This window comes from Salvia splendens, chromosome 7 (genome assembly GCF_004379255.2).
Source record: "Salvia splendens isolate huo1 chromosome 7, SspV2, whole genome shotgun sequence".
NCBI classification, from domain to species: Eukaryota; Viridiplantae; Streptophyta; class Magnoliopsida; order Lamiales; family Lamiaceae; genus Salvia; species Salvia splendens.
The window spans coordinates 14834267-14857463 of NC_056038.1; the positions used below are offsets into that span (position 1 = coordinate 14834267).

General features: G+C 38.3%; 2 protein-coding genes across 2 annotated transcripts; one reads left to right on the forward strand and one right to left on the reverse strand.

The window, feature by feature from the left end:
• The first annotated feature begins 6528 nt into the window (after window positions 1-6528).
• On the forward strand, window positions 6529-6981 carry LOC121810460 (polygalacturonase-like). Its single transcript, XM_042211225.1, has one exon. The coding sequence runs from the start codon at window positions 6529-6531 to the stop codon at window positions 6979-6981; it is 453 nt and encodes a 150-aa protein (XP_042067159.1).
• A 15358-nt stretch (window positions 6982-22339) lies between these two features.
• LOC121810461 (cytochrome P450 71A1-like) lies at window positions 22340-22912 on the reverse strand. The gene has a single exon (XM_042211227.1). It carries the CDS (start codon window positions 22910-22912, stop codon window positions 22340-22342), a length of 573 nt encoding a protein of 190 aa, XP_042067161.1.
• Between the last annotated feature and the right edge of the window lie 285 nt (window positions 22913-23197).

The following is a 23197-nucleotide window of genomic DNA, read 5'->3' on the forward strand; positions in this document are numbered from 1 at the left end:
TTCAATTGAGTTATTTCATACTATGCTTTGAAAATATAAATCCTAATATTAATTTTTAAAAAAATTACAAATATTTAGTAGAAAGTATTTTAAAATAAATGCTGAACAGCGAGCACCACGGTGCTTGCAAAATCAGAAAATGGAATTATTTTGCGAGCGCAAGAATGCTCGCCGAAGATGAATTTGCGACAACATTGAGGAAGTATTGCGAGCAAAAAATTCTTGCAACGGCCACTAGATTTTGCAAGCCATTTTGCGAGCACCAGTCAATGTGCTTGCAATTTTTCAGAATGTGCTTGCTATTGTTCTCGCAAATTTTGCGACAAGCGAAAAGGCTAGCACCCTTTCTACTCGCAAAGTGCTTGCAAAATGAAGTTTTTGCGAGCATAAATGCTTATTTGCAAGCACTTTGGTGCTTGCAAATCAACGTTTTTTTTGTAGTGTAATCAACGTGCTTAATTATACAGTATAACATGAATCTATAATGAAATTTTGTAAGAAATACATATATATATATATATATATATATATATATATATATATATATGTTAGAATAAAGGAGAAGATTTGATTAAGTTAGGAAAGAATAAATTAAGAATCAATTCCCTACATCAAGGGATTGATTCAAATCATGTATAGAGTATAATGATTTAGTTACCATATACAAGATCTTGTAACTCCTATTTAATCCATACGGTGGTAATGAGAAATTATCAACCTTTACCCCAAATTCCTTTCCTTTGCCGTTTGTCATGGCATCAGAGCGGGCGACGATTCTGGGAGCTCAGAATCAATATCATCATCGCTCATAACCCTTTCCCAAACCCTTGACTAAGAACCTGTGACAGATCAGAAACCGAAAAATGATCAACCGGCGGCCCGAACACATCCGAAGCGGATGAGTTTGCACGCCTCTTTTCAAATTTTATGCGTAAAAGCCTTATGCATAACCAACCACCAGAATTCAACGAAACCAAACCAGAGAAAACCATATACAAAACCGACTCCCAGCCACTGACGGTGGGATTCAAACTCAACGGAGACAATTATCCGGTATGGTCCATCCTGATGCATAACTCAATAAGCGGAAGGGAGATGGTATCTCACATCACTGGAGTCCCATCCCCACCGCCGAGAACAGACCCGACGTTTACACAGTGGCAAGAAGCCGACCATTGTGTATTTACGTGGCTTGTTCAAAACATCGAAACCAAATTGGTCAGCCGAGTTGCTCAACAACCGACGACAAAACACATATGGGACAGTCTGGCTGTAACATACAAGAGTGGGGGAGATTCGTTGCAAACATACGATCTCCATCGGAGAGCAAGTACGTTAAAACAGGGGAACACCACGTTGGAGGAAGTATGGAACGACCTCAACGAGATCTGGACCGCGATTGACCAGAAGCGGCCTAACCGGATGAAATGTTCCGAGGATGTCCAAATCTACAATGAAGAGACAGGACAAAATCGACTCTATCAATTCCTTACGGCATTGGATGATAAGTATGAGTTAGTAAAGAGAGAAGTGTTAAAGATGGATCCACTCCCCTCGGCCGAACAAGCATACAACGTAGCGAAGCGGGAGGATATTCGATCGGAGATTCTCCGCCCTGCAGACGGAAAAACCCCAGGAGATGGGATCGGAGTAGGGCTGTTCACGGCGCGAAGGCCGAATCACTCCAATGCCCCATGTCGCGGCAGCGATAGCAGGAACGGAGGGTGGAACCAGCGACCATCCGATGAACGAAGAACAAATGAAGATCGGTCCAGATTGATATGCACAAACTATGGAAAACGGAAACACACAAGGGAGCAATGCTTCGAATTGGTGGGATATCCGGAATGGTGGGAGTCAAAGCACAAACCGGCGGCCGCTCGACCACCATGGAGCAAGGGCCACGCCGCCGCGGTTGTCGGAGCGGATGGAGGAGCAGCGAATCTCGCCACCACCGAGGGAAACCGTGATGTGGCCGCTCAAGCTCGGGGCAATGAGCAGCTGATCGGAGCACCGCCGAAGACGGTCGGGATCGCACAGTTCGCCGCTGCTCCGACCCGATCAGAGGAAGAAATGACGGAGGCGGCGGGAGGTACCCCTGTATTAGGGTTAGGCTTGCAACCTAACCCTCCATCTCTCTTATATTCTAAAAACTTACCCCATGCCCATGTTTCTCTTAATTTCGCCCCAAAAGTTTCCCGAAATTTTAAAGTGACCCCCAGACATGTTGAGAACTACAAATCAGACCCAATTAAATGTGAAAATCGTTTCAAGTCCTAGAAAATTTTGGGACAGCATGTGCCGTGTCTATAGGTTCGGGAAAAATTAATAGGTGGATTTTTTATTGCGGGGCTACTGATACGATGACGTATGATGAGTCAGATATTACTAAACTTCATAAACCTCATTTTTCTCATATTCAGACTGCTAGTGGAGAGTTTACGGCCGTAAAGGGGGCAGCGACTGTGAAGATTTCTCCATCTTTAGAACTATCTAATTGTCTGCATGTTCCTTCACTCTCCCATAAATTATTGTCAATCAGTTATGTGACACGGGAATTAAATTGTACATTATTGATGCAACCAAACTTCTGTCTATTACATGATATCAAGACCGGAGAGATTATTGGCACTGAAAGTAACGGGTTGTACTACATAGATGAGATAGCCCAAAAAGGAGCTGCCATGCTAACTCACGGGACTGCTGATAGGGAAGCTTGGCTTTGGCACCGACGCTTAGGACATCCTTCTTCGGGTTATTTAAAAATGTCATTTCCTACTATTGTTCCAAAATCAAGCATGTACTGTGAGACTTGTGTTTTGGCTAAAAGCCATAGAAACTCTTATCCTTTGAGTGATTCTCATATTGAAACCATTTTTTATTTAATACATTCTGATGTTTGGGGGCCCACACCAGTAGTTTGGGGGCAAGGCTTTAGATACTTTCTTATCTTTGTTGATGATTGCACTCGTATGACGTGGGTATATTTTATGAAGCATAAGTCCGAAGTTTTTGAACACTTTGTCCACTTCTATAACCTTGTCCAAACATAATACCAAAAACCCATAAAAACCCTTCGATCTGATAATGGGGGAGAGTTTGTCAATACCAAAATGAAACAGTTCACCCTAGAAAAAGGAATGATACACAAAACCACCTGTGCCCACACTCCAGAACATAATGGGGTAGCCGAGAGGAAAAACAGAATCCTACTAGAAATGACCCGAGCCATGCTCATAGAATCACAAGTTCCAAAGACCTTCTGGCCTGAAGCCCTTGCCACTTCCGCTTACCTTCTAAATCAGCTACCCACCCATATACTAAAATTCAAAACACCAATCGATACCCTAGCCCTACAAATAACTATTCCCCAACATCTTTCTCTAGAACCCCGTGTGTTTGGATGCTCAGTCTTTGCCCATATACCAAAACATAAACGAACAAAGTTATCCCCTTGCGCCATTAACTGTGTATTTGTGGGCTATGGGGTAAACCAAAAGGGCTACAGATGCTTTGACCATAAGTCTAATCGTATGTACACGACCATGAATTGTGATTTTCTTGAGACCGAGTACTTCTATACCCATCTTAGCGGTCAGGGGGAGAGTGACACTAGGAAAAACCTTGGTGACCCACTAAGCTAGGTGTCAATGCCAAGTGCACCAGAGGCGGACCTACCAGATGAAGCAGTACGCAACTCCGCTGGGCAAGTCTCTGACGTTGTACAGACTGAAGCAACAGGTGACACAAGTCCTAGTAACGACTCTCCGCTTCTGATATCGGATGTAAGTACTCTTGCTCCTGTCAATGAGATTATTGAATCTAATGTTGTTGATGAGACTCAGGGGGAGTCTGATGAGGGTGAGACAGATGACATTGAGGGAATTGATCCCAACACTAGGAGATATATCCTACCTCCAAGGGCAAACAAGGGAGTACCACCGAAGAGGTACAGTCCAGAGAGAATCAACAGAAAGGCAAGATACTCTATGGAGAATCTCGCCAAAGGTCACCTCACCGAGATGGCTCAGGCGTTTGAGGAAGCACTCTACGATGAGGAAGAGATCCCACAGTCGGCGGGCGAGGCAATGAGGAACCAACATTGGAAAGAAGCCATGAAGAAGGAGATAGATGCTTTAATGCACAACCACACTTGGGACAAGTGTATACTACCCGAAGGAAAGAAACCAGTTGGGTGTAGGTGGGTGTTCACCATTAAGCGGAGATCAGATGGAAGCATCAAGCGGTATAAAGCTCGACTGGTGGCTAAAGGGCACACTCAGACTTATGGAATAGACTACTCAGAAACCTTTTCTCCAGTAGCCAAGATGAATACAGTCCGGGTACTACTTTCCATTTCCGCCAATCGAGATTGGCCACTATACCAGTTCGACGTCACAAACGCCTTTTTTCATGGCGAGTTAAAGAAAGAAATTTACATGAAGGCACCACCGGGCTTCTCTGAAGAGTTCAAGGTAGGCGAAGGATGCAGATTGAGGAAAACTCTATATGGACTGAAGCAGTCACCGAGAGTCTAGTTTGGTAGATTCACTGACGCAATGAAGAGCGCCTATGGATATAGACAGAGCAATTCAGACCATACACTATTCCTGAAACGGCACGATGGAAATACTACATGTTTAATCGTGTATGTTGATGACATGATTATTACAGGCGATGATGTAGAGGAAATTAAGAGTTTGAGGGAGAAGCTTTTCAAGGAATTTGAGATGAAGGATTTAGGTGACCTTAAGTATTTTTTGGGGATTGAAGTCCTTCGATCACCGCGAGGGATATTTTTGAGGCAGAAGAAATATATCTTGGACATCCTAGCAGAGACAGGCCTACTAGAGTGTAAACCAGCCGAGACCCCGATTGTGCAAAATCATGGCTTGAAGATACAAGATGGAGCTGAGGCAGCAGATCGAGGGCGTTATCAGCGTTTAGTTGGGAGACTCATCTATTTATCTCACACTAGACCTGATATTGCTTATGCGGTAGGAGTGGTAAGTCAATTTATGCACCAACCCCAGGCTGAACATTTAGAGGCTGCACTGAGGATAGTTCGATATTTGAAGGGAACCGTTGGACATGGAATAGTGTTCAAGAAAAATGGAAGCTTAGAAATCCATGGGTATACTGATGCAGATTGGGCAGGTAACCCAGTGGATAGAAGATCGACCTCAGGCTACTTTACATTCGTTGGAGGTAGCTTGGTGACGTGGAAGAGCAAGAAGTAGAATGTGGTAGCCTTGTCTAGTGCAGAGGCAGAATTTAGAGGAATTAAGAGTAGTCTGACTGAGATCATGTGGCTAAGGAAATTGATGACAGAGATTGATTCTGTTCCAAGTAAGAGTCAATTGTACTGCGATAAGCATTTCAGAGAATCCCGTACAACATGACCGAACAAAGCACGTTGAGGTGGATAGACACTTCATCAAGGAAAAGATTGAAGAGGGAGTGATCGAATTTCCATTTGTGCGTTCGAAAGACTAGTTAGCGGATATATTGACCAAGGCGGTTAGCTCGAGGAGTCTTGAATATGTTCTTGGCAAATTGAGTATCGGGGATCCCACAACTCAATTTGAGGGGGAGTGTTAGAATAAAGGAGAAGATTTGATTAAGTTAGGAAAGAATAAATTAAGAATCAATTCCCTACATCAAGGGATTGATTCAAATCATATATAGAGTATAATGATTTAATTACCATATACAAGATCTTGTAACTCCTATTTAATTCATACGGTGGTAATGAGAAACTATCAAGCTTTACCCCAAATTCCTTTCCTTTGCCGTTTGTCAGTGTGAAATCATTGGAGAATGTTAATTAATACTATAATGAACACAATCAGCTTGTCAGCTGATATGAAAATTTTAAAAAATAGTACTATTAGAGATTTTTTCATATGGTTTAGAATTATTAGTAGCACATGGGTTTCGCAATGACGATTGACTAAGCATTTTTTTAATTCAGTAGAGAATGTTATAATCCTCTGATGAGATGACACATATATAAACAAATAAAGAAGAAATTTGTATATGATTAACAATTATTATTAGCACATGGGAGAGGATTGACTAATTACCATAATTTATAGAAATTAATACTTATAATTTTTTTAGTTTAACATGCAGAGATCCCTTGAGATATACATGGAAAAGGTTAATTTATAGCTCATAAAACTCATATAGATAGGTACTCAATTTATCAAAATTATCTTCATTTTTATCAACACATACACATATCTACAGCGTCAATTTTCGTTTACATGTGTAGTGTAGTCAATGATCAAATATATACCTCCAAGCTGATTTAGTGTATTAAAATGCTTCTATGTTTCATTTTATTTTTCTCCATATATTTAAATTCTGTTTAAAGTAAATAATTTTAAGTTATATGCATGACTAGGTTATAATTATCACGATCGTGCATGAATAAAATCACTACTTATAATAATTAGGAAGCAATTATCGTATACACAAGGCTTATAAATACACACACAAACGCAAAAACAAACAACATATAAAATGATTAGCAACAAAGAAACACAAATTGTCATCTTGATTATCATCACCTTCTTTTTCTACACATCTTATGCAACTCTCAGCTACAATGTGAAGAGTTTCGGAGCAAAATCGAACGGAAAATCCGACTGCACAAAGGCTTTCCTTACTGCGTGGAGTGCCGCCTGCGCCGCCACAAAACCGGCAACAATTTACGTTCCGGGGGGACGATATCTTCTGCGAAATGTAGTATTTTCCGGCAAGTTGTGCAAGAACAAGGAAATCACTATTCGGATAGATGGCACTCTTGTAGCTCCGAATAACTATAGCGTGATAGGGAATTCCGGCACGTGGTTGAAGTTCGAGAAGGTCACCGGAGTTTCCATATACGGAGGAACCCTAGGCGGTAAAGGGGCAGTGCTATGGGCTTGCAAGAACTCCGGCCAGAATTGCCCCAAGGGAGCAACGGTTAGTTGACCGTACTAATTTTAAATTTTATTATATTCTTAGGTAATTATTAATCGTATGTGTGGTTTGTATTGGTGAAATTTAAACAAGCTCCGTACGGTATCAAGGAATTGGACCTACGGAATTGAAATTGGAACCTTCAGTTCCAAATTCAATGTTTGGTATTGTCGCAATTTCTTTAGATTTGGAATTGAATTAAAATTTCAATTCATCCAAATTTCACAATTTGATTTCCATATTAAAAGTATATACCTAGAATTCCAAATAGTTACTATAAAATTGGCCACCTTCACACACGCTGCACACACTGCACCTTCATAGACACACTGCGCATACATACACATTGCATGCATACACTACACACAAACCTACTCAACAATTTTGAAAATTCATATTCGTGTCGTAACAAAATATTTTGGCACCCAAATGATGATTCGGTATCCAAGAATTCACATTTTACGTTTCAATAACTCTTACTACTTGGTTATTGCACATATATGACATTTTCAACTTAAAAAAATTTGTTAAAGAAATCCAAGTAAGATATTGTGGATATATAAAAAATGTCAAATGTGAATTTAAATATTTCCCATGCAATAGTACTTATTCATCTTCTATTTTTTTCCTATGCAGAGTTTAGCAAACTATAACTCAAACAACATAAGTATCAATTGTTGGAATATAGGAAATATTTGAGGGGAAAATGAGTGGAATATATGGGAAATGGTTTATGTGGAAAATACTCTCTTTTATACACACTACACACTTATTTTTTTTGTTGTACACTAAATACATCCTTCAGCAAAGGCCTTGCCTATATATAAGAAAATAAGTCGGTTATTCTACCGACATAAGTTTTGCTAGAGTGTTCTAGCACTAGATTTTTTTTACCCTATTACAATATTTAATATGCCTAATTACTTTTCCTATGTCGGCTACATGATTCTAGCCACCAAAGTCTAGAATCTTAAAGTATACTGTACTATTATTTAGTAATTACTTTGACATGCTATACTAGGTCGGTGGAATGAGCTAGAGATGTCTAGCAAAATATCTATTCCTCTTTGTTCCTCTTGGCTCTTCTAGAAGGTGGAGACATTAATCAAGTTTATTTATTTCAACACCCCCTTTAAACTTGATTTGTCATTCCGAGCAACATCCTTATCTTGATAAAATCTTCGAATTTGAGGGGCTTTGTGAAGATATCAGCGACTTGATCTTGTGATTTCACATACTTGACTTGAATCTCCTGATTCGCAACACATTCTCTGATGTAGTGAAATCGAATGTCGATGTGCTTGCTTCGGTTGTGGAATACTGGATTCTTAGAGAGTGCAATCGCCGACTTGTTATCTACAAAAATAGTTGTTGGCTCCTTTTGTGACCACCCGAGCTCCGCCAATAAGCTTCTGAGCCAAACCGCATGACAAACACTGAAGGTTGCGGCCACATATTCGGCTTCGCATGTTGATAGTGTGACAATTGGCTGTTTCTTAGACATCCAAGTGAAGGCAGTGTCTCCCATGTAGAACACATATCCACTTGTACTCTTTCGGTCATCATTGTCTCCAGCCCCAATCACTATCGCTATAGCCAACAAGCTTGTAATCATTAGTGAGTGAATAAAATAGACCATAGTCGATCCTACCTCTGAGATAGCGGAGTATCCTCTTTGCCGCCTTGAAGTAGTTGAATTTTTCATGTAGCGACTTACGAGCCCAGTAGCGTACAATATATCTGGCCTTGTGCAAGTTAAGTACCGTAGGCTTCCAACCAAGCTCTTGTATAGTGTCGGATCCACCTTTTCTCCTTTGTCGTTCTTAGATAGCTTGACCCCGCACTCCACCGGCGTGTTGATTGGCTTTCAATCCTCCATTTTGAATTTCTTCAAAATCTCATTTGCATAGTGTTCTTGTGTGATGAATACTCCATCTTCAAGTTGCTTCACTTCCACACCGAGGTAGTATGCCATCAGCCCAATGTCCGTCATCTCGAATTCGTCAGTCATGGCCTTCTTGAATTCCTCGAACATGCTTGGATTGTTTCCTGTGAAAATGAGATCGTCCACATACAAGCACACTATTAAGACATCATTTCCTTTACTTTTCACATAGAGCGCATGTTCATGTGGGCATTTGGTAAAGCCGTTATCTACAAGATACTTGTCGATCCTGCTATTCCATGCCCTTGGTGCTTGCTTTAGCCCGTACAAGGCTTTCTTCAACTTCAAAACTTTGTCTTCTTGGTCATTCACCACGTAACCATCAGGTTGTTTGTTGTAGACTTCTTTATCAAGAAATCCATTCAAGAAAGCCGACTTTACATCCATTTGATAAATCTTCCATCTATTTTGGGCTGCAAGAGAGAGTATTAGTCTAATAGTTTCCAACCGAGCGACAGGAGCAAATACCTCATCATAGTCGATTCCGGCTCTTTGACTATATCCTTTTGCGAAGAGTCTTGCTTTATATCTTTCAACTTCACCATTGGAATTCTTCTTAATTTTATACACCCACTTAACTCCAATGGCCTTGTGTCCCTTTGGTAGTGTCACCAACTCCAACGTATCATTCTTCTCTATAGCTTTAATCTCTTCATCCATTGCGACTCGCCAATTTTTATTTTCTGCAGCTTCTTCATAGTTGACTGGTTCACAATCAGCAAATAAGCAGAATAAGGTAAGATCTTCTAACCTTTCAGTGTCGTCATACACTTCAGCCAAATTTCATGCGCGTTGTGTGGCTCTTTCGTTCAAGAAAGATGGCGGCGAGCCTTCAACAGATGTAGCAGGAGATGCAGGTGGAGTTGTTTGTTCTTGTTGCTCCTCTCTTAATTGCTCGTCTATTCTTGGATCTCCAAATGGAGGTATGGAAGTGGTGTCATTGTCCGAGCCGAAATCCCATACTCATTCTTCATCGAACTCCACATCTCGGCTAATCATTGTTTTCTGCGAAGTTGGATCATATAGCTTATAGCCTTTCGTGTTAGAGTCATACCCGATGAAGATGAATGGCTTGCTTTTGTCATCGAGTTTACTCCTCGTTTGATCCGGTACATGTGCATAGGCTTTGCTCCCGAACACTCTCAAGTGTGCGATCCCTGGTTTTCTTCTGCTCCAAGCTTCTTGAGGAGTCATTCCCCACACACTTCTGGTTGGAGACCGATTAGACAGGTATACAACGCACGCCACTGCTTCTGCCCATAGCTCCTTGGGCAAATTCTTCGTCTTTAGCATACTCCGAGTCATCTCAACGATAGTCCTGTTCTTTCGTTCGACCACTCCATTCTGCTGGGGGGATCTTGGAACCATTAATTGCCACCGAATTCCTCTTTCTTTACAAAATTCTTGAAACTTCCCGGATGTGAATTCTCCACCTCGATCGGTCCTCAATGCTTTGATCTGTAGACCGCTTTCCTTTTCTACGGCAGCCTTGCACCTCTTGAAAGCATCAAATGCTTCTAATTTCTGATTCAAGAAATATACCCACGTCTTTCTTGAAAAATCATCGATAAATAGTAGGAAATAATTATTTTTACCGAGGGAGCTTGGCTTGATTGGTCCACACACGTCTGCATGGATTAACTCCAATGGTTTCTGAGCTCTCGAACTTGACTCCTTTGGGAATGGCTTTCTGAAGTGCTTCCGAAGTAAGCATCCTTCACAAAGTTGATCGGGGTGCTTGATGGGCGGTAATCCTCGTACCATTTCTTTATTTGATAGCAATTTTAAGCTACCAAAATTCAGGTGCCCAAATCGAAGATGCCACAACCAAGACTTATCTTTGTAGCATGCTTGAAGAAACTTCACCACATCATTTTGCACATTTAATAAAAATATTCTATTCTTGGACATTGGCACTTTGGCGATCAAATTATTTTTGCCATCTCTTATTGAAAGGCTATAATCTTTCATATGAATATTATAACCTTTCTCTAAGAGTTGTCCAAGACTCAATATATTATTTCTCATATTGGTCACGTAATATACGTTAGAAATAAAATCATGAGCTCCATTCTTCAAACGAATTAGTATCTTGTCTTTCCCTTTAACTGGAATTTTAGATTCATCACCAAAGGAGACATTGCCACTTACTGATTCATCAAGCTCCACGAACATGCTCTTGTTCCCGCACATATGGTTGCTCGCTCCTGTGTCGAGGTACCACGTATCATCTTTTCTCTCAGCTTCTCCTTTATAAGCTAGAAGGACACAACCATTTTCTTCATTCGTATTCTCCACGTAATTAGCCTTCTCTTCAACTTTTGATTTTGTGTCTCTGCACTTGGAAGCATAGTGCCCATATCTATGACAATTGTAACACTTTATTGAAGATTTATCGTACCTCGACTGTGGGGAACTCCTTCCTCGTCCCTTATTTGGGAACTCCTTTCTTTCTTCATTATTTGCAAAATATCCTCGTCCACGTCCACGAGCATATCCTCGGCCACGACCGTGCTCTTGTCTTTGTCCGCGACCTCTTCCTTGTCGACCACCACCACTGCCCGAACTTTCTCCTTTCTCCTTTGGGCTCACTTGCAACTTTAAAAGTTGCTCCACAATTTCCTGTTTCTTCTTTTGTTTCTCCCCATATGCTTGTAGCGATCCCAATAAGTGATCGATACTCATTTCCTCTAAATCTTTTGTTTCTTCAATTGTAACTACTATATGCTCAAAATTAGGAGTTAGAGAACGCAATATTTTTTCCATAATTCTAACATCCTCCAATTTTTCACCATTTCTTTTCATTTGATTTGACACCGCCAAGACTCTTGAAAAGTAATCCGAAATTGATTCAGACTCTTTCATATGCAAAGATTCAAATTCTCCTCTTAAAGTTTGGAGACGTACCTTCTTTACTCGATCCGCTCCAATACACGAGATTTGGAGCTTCTTCTACGCTTCTTTGGCGGTGCTTGCACTCGAGATCTTCTCGAAATCGTCGTCCCCTAGAGCTTGGTAGATGAGATAGAGAGCCTTCTTGTCTCTCTTTCTCGCATCTCGCAATCTATCCCTTTGTTGTTGGGATAGAGCGGTCTCATCTTGTGGCTCCTCATAGCCACTCTCCACGATCTCTCAAACGTCATGGGCTCCCAATAACGCTTTCATCTTAATACTCCAATTATCGAAATTGCTCTTATTGAGCATGGGGACTTGAAACGACGGCAAGTTAGCCATGCTATAGGTGGGAACTTATGGCTCTGGTACCATTTTGTTGGAATATAGGAAATATATTGGAGGATTAATTTAGTTCGGAGGAAATATTTGAGGAGAGAATGGGTGGAATATATGCAGTGGCGGATCCACATGGGAACAAAGGGGTACAACTGTACCCCCAAAACAACTTCGCGTAGGTGGTGTAGTGGTATTTATCTCTGCCTCTCACCCTGGAGGTCAGGGTTCGATTCTCATCACTAGCGCCTTCTTCATTTTCCTATATTTTTGTATCTTCAAATATTGCATTTTTTATATATTTACTTGTCTTTTTAAATATTCTAAAATGCTTTTGAAAGAGGAAATCTATCTAATGCATAGTATATATTTATTTTTTTTGTTTTAAAATATTCAATTGGATTCAAAACCAACACAACTCACATCATTCATTTTTCTGTTTTTCTCAAAAAATTGGACACTTTTTTTATAATTTTAGTTTTTAAATATTTTAATAGATTTGTATTCTCTTCTAATGCATGTTTCGTTCATTCATTTTTCTATTTTTTCCAAACAATTGGACACTTTTTATAATTTTAGTTTTTAAACATTTTAATAGATTTTGATTCTCTTCTAATGCATGTTGTTTCGTTCGTTAGTTTTTATCTTTCCGATTTTTTTTCTAGTGCACATCTATATCATATTTTTATATTAAAATTACAAGTATAAATATTTAGCAAGAAAAATTAAATAAAATAAAAACGATTGGTCAGATTTTGAAACTTCGAATCGTTATAATTATTTATCGTACCGCAAATGAAAAATCCTGGATTCGCCACTGAATATATGGGAAATGGTTTATGTGGGAAATACTCTCTTTTATACACACTACACATTTTTTTTGTTGTACACTAAATACATCCTTCAGCAAAGGCATTGCCTATATATATGAAAATAAGTCGGTTATTCTACCGACATAAATTTTGCTAGAGTGTTCTAGCACTAGATTTTTTTTACACTATTACAATATTTAATATGCCTAATTACTTTTCCTATGTCGGCTACATGATTCTAGCCACCAAAGTCTAGAATCTTAAAGTATACTGTACTATTATTTAGTAAATACTTTGACATGCTATACTAGGTCGGTGGAATGAGCTAGAGATGTCTAGCAAAATATCTATTCCTCTTTGTTTCTCTTGGCTCTTCTAGAGAGACATCAATCAAGTTTATTTATTTCAACATCAATGCACTATCATCCTTAAACAGTCAAATGTTTCACTTTCACATTTTATGGATGTCACAACGAAAATCTCATCAACATGAAATATCCGTCGATGCAGTGGCGGATCCAGGATCCGGAAATGAAGGGGGCGGAATATATAGTATTAGCTTGGTTTAGTGCGGACATGGCTATTTTTTTTATTGTTCGGGGCGACGCCGGAGGCAAACGGAGGGGGCGGACATGGTAAATTTACATCCCGATAAGGGAAAAATAGTCGCACAGAGGGGGCGACCGCCCCCTCCTGCCCCCCCTAGATCCTCCACGGCCGATGGAGACAGCCCCAACACCGACGGAATTCACGTTGAGCAGTCATCGGCCGTCACTATCTTGGGCTCATGCATCGGCACCGGTGATGACTGTGTCTCGATTGGACCTGGCTCCTCCGACTTGTGGATCGAGAACCTCTTTTGCGGCCCCGGTCACGGGATAAGGTATCAATTCCATCACCAAAGATTAATCATATTAAGTAGTTTAATTCCACTCTTAATTTTTGAGTTTACTAGTAGAAATATTATTGAAAATCGTTGATTTGTGCAGCATAGGGAGTCTAGGTTGGAGTTTGCAAGAGGCGGGAGTGCAGAATGTGACTGTCAAAACGGCGACGTTTAGAGGAACTCAGAATGGATTTGTGAAAGACGTGTATTTCCAACATATTGTGATTGACAATGCCAAATATCCAATTACTATTGATCAAAATTACTGCCCCGACCACACTAATTGTCCTAGCTAGGTAAGATATATACTACTCCCTCCGTCCACCCTTTAAAGAGTCATTCTGACTCGGTACGAATTTTAAGAAATTGTTTAACTTTATAATTAAAGAAAAGTAAATGGAGAAAGTAAGTTAATTGCGGCCCTATTTTTTATAGTATTAGTTTTATAGTGGATTGTGAGTGTGTTAAATTTAGTGGAATGCGGGGTTTGTACCAAAAGTGAAAAAAAATGGTTTTTTAAATCATGAACGAACCATATGACAAAATGATTATTTTAACGGTGGACAAAAGGAGTACTTGCAACTATTTTCATTGTAATTCAGTGAGTAATATTGGTTAGTTTTTTTTTTGGCAGGATTCAGGCGTGCAAATTAGCAATGTGATCAGATATGAAGATGTACATGGAACGTTAACCTCACTCTCAAAGATAAACCGACAACAGCGTCGTGCGCGAACGCTAGAGGATATAGAATGCCCGCACGGGCTTAACTCAGTTGGTTCCTGGGTGGTAGATTGTCCCTAAGCAGACAGGATCGAATGCTGGCAGCCGCAGTGTGGGAGTTTCACCACTGTGGTGGCTCCTTGTGTGCTGGTTACCAGTGTAAGTTCCTCCCACCTAATGGGCCGCTGAGGTACCGTGTTTGAACCCCTCCATAGCGATGTCGGGCCGGGTTATGGGGGCGCCTGGGGGGAGCGAATCACCTTTATGTCCCTAAGCTAGAGGATATATAATTTTATTGTCGACCCCATGTACGACAACTTCGCCTCTACAAACTAGAGAATAAATGAGATGAGAGTATAGAAATATAGAGAAACCATTGTTGTCGATTATAAAAATTAAGTAGGAAGGGAATTTAGAGAAGAATAAATTTAAAGATACTGTAAAAATTTAGTGAAGAGGGAAGCGTGAATTTTTAATTTGTAGAAAACTGTTGCATAATCCATTGGAAGAAGAGAGGGCGGCGATTTTGTAAATCTAGGAATATATTTTTATTATAATTTTTATATTATTAATTTTTAGTTTTATGCTATAAACTAGTGTAATTAATATATTTAATATGTGATTGTTTATTTTATATAACATATAGCTTTAGTAGATCCTATAAATATGTTAAATATTAAAAAATGTTAATTAGCATAGTTAATTGATTTAATTCAAGTTTTAATTTTGTTTTCAATTGTAACAAAAACATAATAAGGATAATAAAAATGACTAAAATAATTATTTAATAGTATATATTATATTATTATTATTTAAATAGTAGTATTATATTCTAGTATAAAATTTTTGGTCTGACCCCACGAGCTATATTTCCTAGGTCTGTCATTAGCGGTGTGTTCTCCCTCTATTTGATTCGATTATGGCTTCTTCCTTTGGCTACTATGTACTCCCTTGGTCAAGAGTCGGAACCAGAAATACAAATTACCCGGTGCTGAAATTTAATAAACTAATAATATTCTTAAAATATTTAAAATAATATTTAAAAAATAATTAATATTCCCTCTGTCTCATTGAATATGAAACGTTTCTTTTTTTGCACTTGTTTTAAAATAATTATAATAAATAACCAAAGTGGTGAAAAAATAAGGTAAGCGAGAATAATGTAGAGGAGAGTCCACTTTACATTATCCTCTTTTTTATTTTAATTTTTCTCCACTTTAACTATTATCCAAAACACGTATGAAAAAATAAACGTTTAATATTTAATGAGACTGAGGGAATACTTATATAATTCAATTTGTTGTTTCGTTCAATTATTTAAAATCGAATCGAATCAAAAATTAAAATATATGAATCTACTAATATTTTATTTTAAATCCAAAAACAAGTGAGCATGAATATAGAGAAATAAATCAAGTTAAATGATACTATATGAAAATCAAAATACATCTATAAATCAAACTCATCTGGATGTTGCCAGTAGTCAGGATCTCTTGCAACTGCCCACGCGTTAACCTAAACCACTGTTTTGGGCTCAATTTGGTAGCCATGAAGAGTGCATCTCTGCATCGCTTGTCTTGGCATCAGGATTGGAATCAGAGGATGCAATCGAAATGTCTCGTTTATGACTGCTTTCAAATATGAAAGTCGAGCCAGATCATCTTCCTCTATTATCCCTTTTTTGGTCTCCAAATTGCGGATTTCTTCCTGGAGTTTATTCATGATCTTGGCTGCCTTCATCACCCAAACTGTCGTCGCTGCACTTGTTTCGGTCGCTCTGACGAATATATTCTACACGCAGACAAAATTGTTGGAATAATTGAGTGAACAATTACATAAAGCTCTCTATGATGATTAACCAAGAACGACGGAGAAGGAGCATAAACTGTAGAGCGGAAGCGTACCTTGATCCATAACGAATTAAACGGTGGAATTGCTTTGCAGCTGCTATGGATCTTTCAAACGATCAGAGACGTCCTTCACAATAGTCTGCCGAGAGAATACATATATATTGAACGTTCTTCTGACGTCTGGGGACCATAACCCTAGCTTATATTGATATTAAATATAAGACCCTTTATTTTCTATTCGGTCCCTCATCAAATAGAAAATCTCATATGGTATCTACACTTAATTCCATAACAAATAAATACACGTTAGCCCAAACTTTAATCTTTAATATATCACTTTAATTGGGCAACTGAAAGATAGCCATACACATTAAATTAGTCATGTGGAAGCCCAAAATTCTAACAATCTCCCACTTGGGCAACACATGACACCAAATAAATGTGTACTAACCGAATGAGCGCTCAAAAGTGCTATCACATAGTGTATTTCCGAACAATCTTATTATCAACCATACTGGCATAGGACTAAAGAGGCAATCACCATATTTTTTCATGATTAAGCCCATCAGTAATCACATATGCAAATATAATCAACAACATATCAATTATGGACTGTAGCATGTAAATTTCATGCAAGGTGATCATACATGCCTATTTCCAAATAGTCCTCCAAAATCCTTAGTGAGATCAAACCAAAACCAAATTACAAAAGTAATGGACAAACACAATACTTTATTTCTGCAGAGAATAACATGAGTTTATAACTTCATGTTCAAAACACAATATAGAGCAATAACCAAAATTACTCCCACTGAACGGAAGTACCCTTAAACAACATAACACCTATTTGGGCTACATGCCCATGAATGACCTTGAGTGTTAGTTCTTTAGTGAACAAATTTGCTATCAAATGCGTTCCCTTATGCTCTATAGGTATTTGTCCATTCTGAACTTTAATTTACAACCAAGAAACTATGACATAGCAGAGCTCTTGTCGTTTGGAATACAATACTGCAGGGTTATTGTCACAACATAACATTAGTGGTCTTTCAATACCTTTAACAATATGCAGCTTAGTGATAAAATTTCACAGTCATATTCAATAACTAGATGCCCAAAACAAGTTACGAATTCTGTTGTCATGGCAGAAGTAGCTACAAGTGTTTGCTCAGCACTTCTCCACGAAATGGCTCCATAGCCAACAGACACACGTAACCTAAAATGGATCATTTACTGTATTGACATCTAACAAAATCAGAATCAAAATGCCTAAAGATCTCTCCAAAAGATCTGATTTTTTGTATGTGAGCATGTAATGCTTAGTTCTCTCTAAATATCTCATAAACCGTTTTGCTGCTTCCTAATGATCCATGTCGGGTTATTGAGATATCTGCCCAACATATAAACAATTAAATCCAAATTGGGTCTAATACACACTCGAGCACACATTAGGCTCCCAATCGCTGAAGCATATGGAACCTTCTGCATTTTCTAAATCTCAAGATTTATCTTAGGGCATTGAATGAGACTAGGTTTGTCTCTCTTAGTCATAGCGGTATTTCTTTACTTGTAATTATGCATCTCAAATACTTTAGGCACTTTTTCAATATATCCCTTTTGCGACAACCGAAGAATATCTCGAGAGCTATCTCAATTTATTTTGATTCCAAATACAAAAGAGAGGTTCTCCCAAGATTTTTCACCTTAAATTTCTTCGAGAGTGATTCTTGGTGTTGTGCAGTATTCCCCAAAAAGATGCATTTGCTCCCACTGAACTTGTGATACACACAACCATCAATATCATTCTTTCTAAATCCAAATGAAAGAACTACTTTATAAAATTTTTGGTACCATATACGAGAGTCTTAATTGAAGTTGTTGAGATTGACTTTAAATGACATCATCCACATGAGATTGAATGTTTACAACAATATCATCTTGAGGTTGTTAATCTGCTTCTTCTTCAATGATAGTAATTGATACCTTAACATTGTCAGAAGCAGTAGTAGGTGTCTATACAGACTCCTCCTCAAAAGTAATATTCCTTAATACATTCTTCCCCCCAAACTCAACATCCTCAAAGAATACTATATATCTCGTCCCAAATTAGTTCCTCTTGTGGGATCATAAATTTAAAAAATCCCTAAATTTTTCTGGATGACCAAATGAAAATATATGCTATAGTCTTTAATGTCTTTCCCCAAGGCGAATGTGACAAAGAAGAATGATAAATCATACTCCTTCACATATCTTTAAGAGTTATATTTCGTCTTTCATCTACACCACTCATTCTGTGCGATCCCGACATAGTGTACTAAGGGACGATCACTCTTCCGAATAGATGACAAAAGGTCTTTGACATTGTTCACTTGAGCAGTAATTTCTATAGTAGTATTTGCCACCACGGGCCAGATTTGACTTCCTTAATGCCTTTGTCGAGTTGGAGCTCAACATTGGCCATGAATATTTTGAACTTGTCTAGAACCTTAGACCTTTCATTAGTTAAATATAGGTACCCATAATGACAACAATCGTCTATACTTGATATAAAATATTGTTGACCATTCCATGAAACCAAAGAGAATGATCCACAAATGTCCGTATATATCAATTATAAGACGTCTGTACCTCTATCGGCACTTAATTTCTTATGTTTGGTCTGCTTTCCTTCGATACATTGAACCCACAAATCACCATCTGAAAAGATAAGTGTATTCAATATATCATCTAATACAAGCCTCACAATCCTTTATTTCGAGATATGACCTATATACTTGTGCCACAAATTACTGAATTTTCATTATTTAATTTTCGCTTAATCCCTTTAATTCAACATGTAAAGCTTTTGAATATGAAGTAACATAATTAGGTATGTAAAGATTGTCATATTAACTTAAGGAAACAATGCCCACAATATTGGAATTATTTGAAGAAAGAAACTTACTATTTCTGAATGAAGAAGAGAAACCAAATTTGTTCTAAGCAGAGATAGAAACCAAATTCTGTCTAAAGACAGTACAATAAAGTATCCTTCAAAACCAGAATAATTCCAGTCTTTAACAACAATCTACAATGCCCAATAGTCTATACTTCCACCGATTTGTCATATCCCGCGTAGATGTATCTTTCACCATCAATTGATTTTCGGTAGCTCAGAAAGCCTTACATTGATAACCTTATGTGAGCAGTAGCACCAGAATCTACCCACTAAATATCATTAGGGATTAAATCCAAATTAATTTCAAAACAGACCAAAACAAGAATTGTAACTTCCTTTGCATGCCATGCGTGATATTTACAATTCTTCTTTATATATCCTTGTTTACCACAAACGAAACAACTATCATTATCCTTATGTTGTTTCTTTTGTGATGAACCCTTATCCATAGCAGCATTCTCAATACACTTTTTCTTAATACCCTTTACTTTATTTCTTGAGGTACTGACCAGATGTGCAACACCAAATGCACAAGCAAGTCTTTAGAATTCAAGCTTAAGTGAAGCAACGTAAGACATTTTCATAATGTGCCCCCTTATGTTGCCCTTGCCCTTATACTTTATTGAGATCAAGCATGCTTGTCTCAGCCATAATATTTTTCGTAAAACGTTCCTTAATTTTTGGCAAAGTATATTCATTGCCTTAGTGATATACTTAGATGCAGTTCCTCGAAAGGCTTCAAGGATGCTAAACCCAATGATCAGTAGAATTACACGATTCGAGTATTCCTACTTCTCGTAGTTTCTCCTTTGATAAGAAGTACTACCGTCCGTAGGAGAAGTAAGTTGCTCAATCCTTAGCGCGTAATCCAGATCCATGCAACTCAGAGCAATCAAAATATAATCATTGCAATCCTTAAAATTTGACCCATTCAACACTAACATATTATTCATGTTGGAAGAAAACGCAGAAGCAGACATCATAAATGAACAGAGAACAAAACCGAAATAATTGTCATGCTCACATAATAAAATTCAAATAAGAAGGTAACATCTCGAGGTACCGGAACAACATCCATATCAAGTCTTTTGACAGTAATATGATTTTGTAATTGATAACCTCATCGTAGTGATCAAACACTGACAATAAGATCGGTCAAGAAGTGTCCACCTTTTCGCATCACACTACTCACATGAACACTGAATAATTATCACGTATTTATCACCACAGGTATGTATGTATTCCGTGCCAAACATTAATCTTCCTTTTGGCCGACTAACATCCGCATAAAAATACACACACATACCGTCCTAACATTCGCAATAAAGAAGTCTAGACAAGAGAGGTTACTTTTGCATTATCTAGCTTCGACTAATCTACTTTGAACATTAGTAAAACATTACGAGGTTCCGAGCACAACATTCACATCAAGTCTTTTGACAGTAATATGAACTTGTAAATGACAACCTCCTTACAGTGGTTAAACACTGACAATAAGATCCTGTTAAGTAGCGTCCACCTTTTAGCATCACACTACTCACAAGAAAACCGAATAATTGTCACGTATTTATTACCACAAGTATATGTATATTTCGTGTCAAATACACACTCATTCGTAGAAAATAAGGAACATGAGATGTACCCAAAAATTTGAATTTAAAAATTTAATTAAATTCTCAAAAGAATTCTTAATTCCCAATTAATTAGCCAATTAATTGAGACTTTATGTGAATTAATTATCATTAAAATTCCTTAATGTGCATTACACACCGTAAATTAAGAAATTAATTCACCTTAACAGTACGCATAAATATGAAAATAAGAGATTTCTTCTAATTTAGACTAGAACCAAAAATCTCAATTATTATGACATACAAACTCAATAGTCAATACAGTACATGTGCATATTATGTCTATTAATTCCATTCCATATAGAATTGCCACAAATTGCAACTCAATTCATCCATCAAAATTCCTTTTGATAAAAACAGAATCGAGAGGACACAATACAGATAATAATTGAGAAAACAATTCATCATCAACACAATCTGGACCAGTGCACAAGCAGTAACCAAAACTTAACCAGTAAAACCAACATATGCGGCGGCCGTAATTGAATGACAAAACAGAAACTCGATCTAATTCATAGTATACGCAATTGATTCACCAAAATCATCAACCCAAATAGAACACGTATTGGTAAGCGTGCAAAGCAATATTGACAATTCAATTCTCAATACATCACAAAAGCAGATACCTGAATTTTGCAATGTTACATAGCCACACAACATTACATCAACATTTCAGTGTATATAAACCACCTAAATTTCTCATGAAATCACCATAACCAAATCCGGCGTGAATAATTCAATTCATTAGTGAAATAAGAGTCGATTGGCGGCTACCAAAATTAAATAAACAACCACAAACCCTAATATCAAGAAATTTGATTTCTTGATCCAAAAGACAAACGAAAACATAAAACCTTAATTCTCCTTTTCCAATTCTCAGAGAATCATCAATAGAGTGGCTCTGATACCACTTGTTGGAATAATTGAGTGAACAATTACATAAAGCTCTATGATGATTAACCAAGAACGACGGAGAAGGAGCATAAACTGTAGAGCGGAAGCGTAACTTGATCCATAACGAATTAAACGTGCTTTGCAGTGACTATGGATCTTCCAAACGATTAGAGACGTCCTTCACAATAGTCTGCCGAGAGAATACAGATATATTGAACGTTCTTCTGACGTCTGGGGACCATAACCGTAGCTTATATTTATATTAAATATAAGACCCTTTATTTTCTATTCGGTCACTCATCAAATAGAAAATCTCATATGATATCTATATTTATTTCCATAACAAATAAATACATTTTAGCTCAAACTTTAATCTTTAATAGATCACTTTAATTGGAATACCCATTAAATTAGTGATGTGGAAGTCCAAAATTCTAACAAAAATAAGTAATCACATGTCAAACACTATTCCAACTTCTCTTTGACATTCCTGTAGTTGAAATGAAAAGACACAGATTTCTCCTCTTTAAGCTGTAGCAATACATCAACCATATCCTTCTCCTTCCGCTTCTCCTTCTCCTTCCTCATGTTCGGATCAAGGTGATCATCAATGAGCTCTTGATAGAACTCATCCAGATTCTTGTAAGTCGTCTCCACCCAATCTGCATATCCATTGAGCCTATCCACCCAACTCAACGAAGGAAAGAAATCCGATACAGACAGAGACGCCATCACAGCTTGAGCCTCTCTCAGAATCTCACCAAACCTTTGTGGCTTCGATTCGTTATATTCGTACCATCTCCCAAAAGCGATTCTGCATATCAAATTGCTGCCTAGCGAGAGAGCCATCTCACTCAAATTCACAGCCCCTTCACTCTCACCGTCACAGATGCTCGAAATCTTGTCGATCATACAAGAGACCTCCTCGTAGCGGATGGAACGAAAGGCATGGATCTTCTTGAGGCTGAGGAGATGAACCGATGTGATCTTCCTCATCTCCCTCCAATAATGTCCGCAGGGAGCGAACGCGATGTCCATGGTAAGAGAGCTTCTGCTGCCCCCAAAACTTAGGCCTGCTGCAGAATAATAAATCCTGTGTTTTCAAGACTTGTTCTGCTAATTTGGGTGAAGAGACGACGACGAGGGGGATGGAGCCGAGTTTGAGGTGGATAATGGGGCCGTGTTTCTTGGAGAGTTTCGTCAGATATGGTGGGAGGTTGCCGGCCGCCAGGAACTGGTGGAGGTTCCCGATGAACGGGAGGCGTCGCGGGCCGGGCGGAGCTCTGGTTTTAGTTGGTTTTGTGAAGAAGAAGGTATAGAAAG

What these genes read in the sequence shown, in the direction of transcription:
- LOC121810460 (XM_042211225.1), top strand. Translation starts at nt 6,529, where the DNA reads ATGATTAGCAACAAAGAAACACAAATTGTCATCTTGATTATCATCACC.
- LOC121810461 (XM_042211227.1), bottom strand. Translation starts at nt 22,912, where the DNA reads ATGGACATCGCGTTCGCTCCCTGCGGACATTATTGGAGGGAGATGAGG.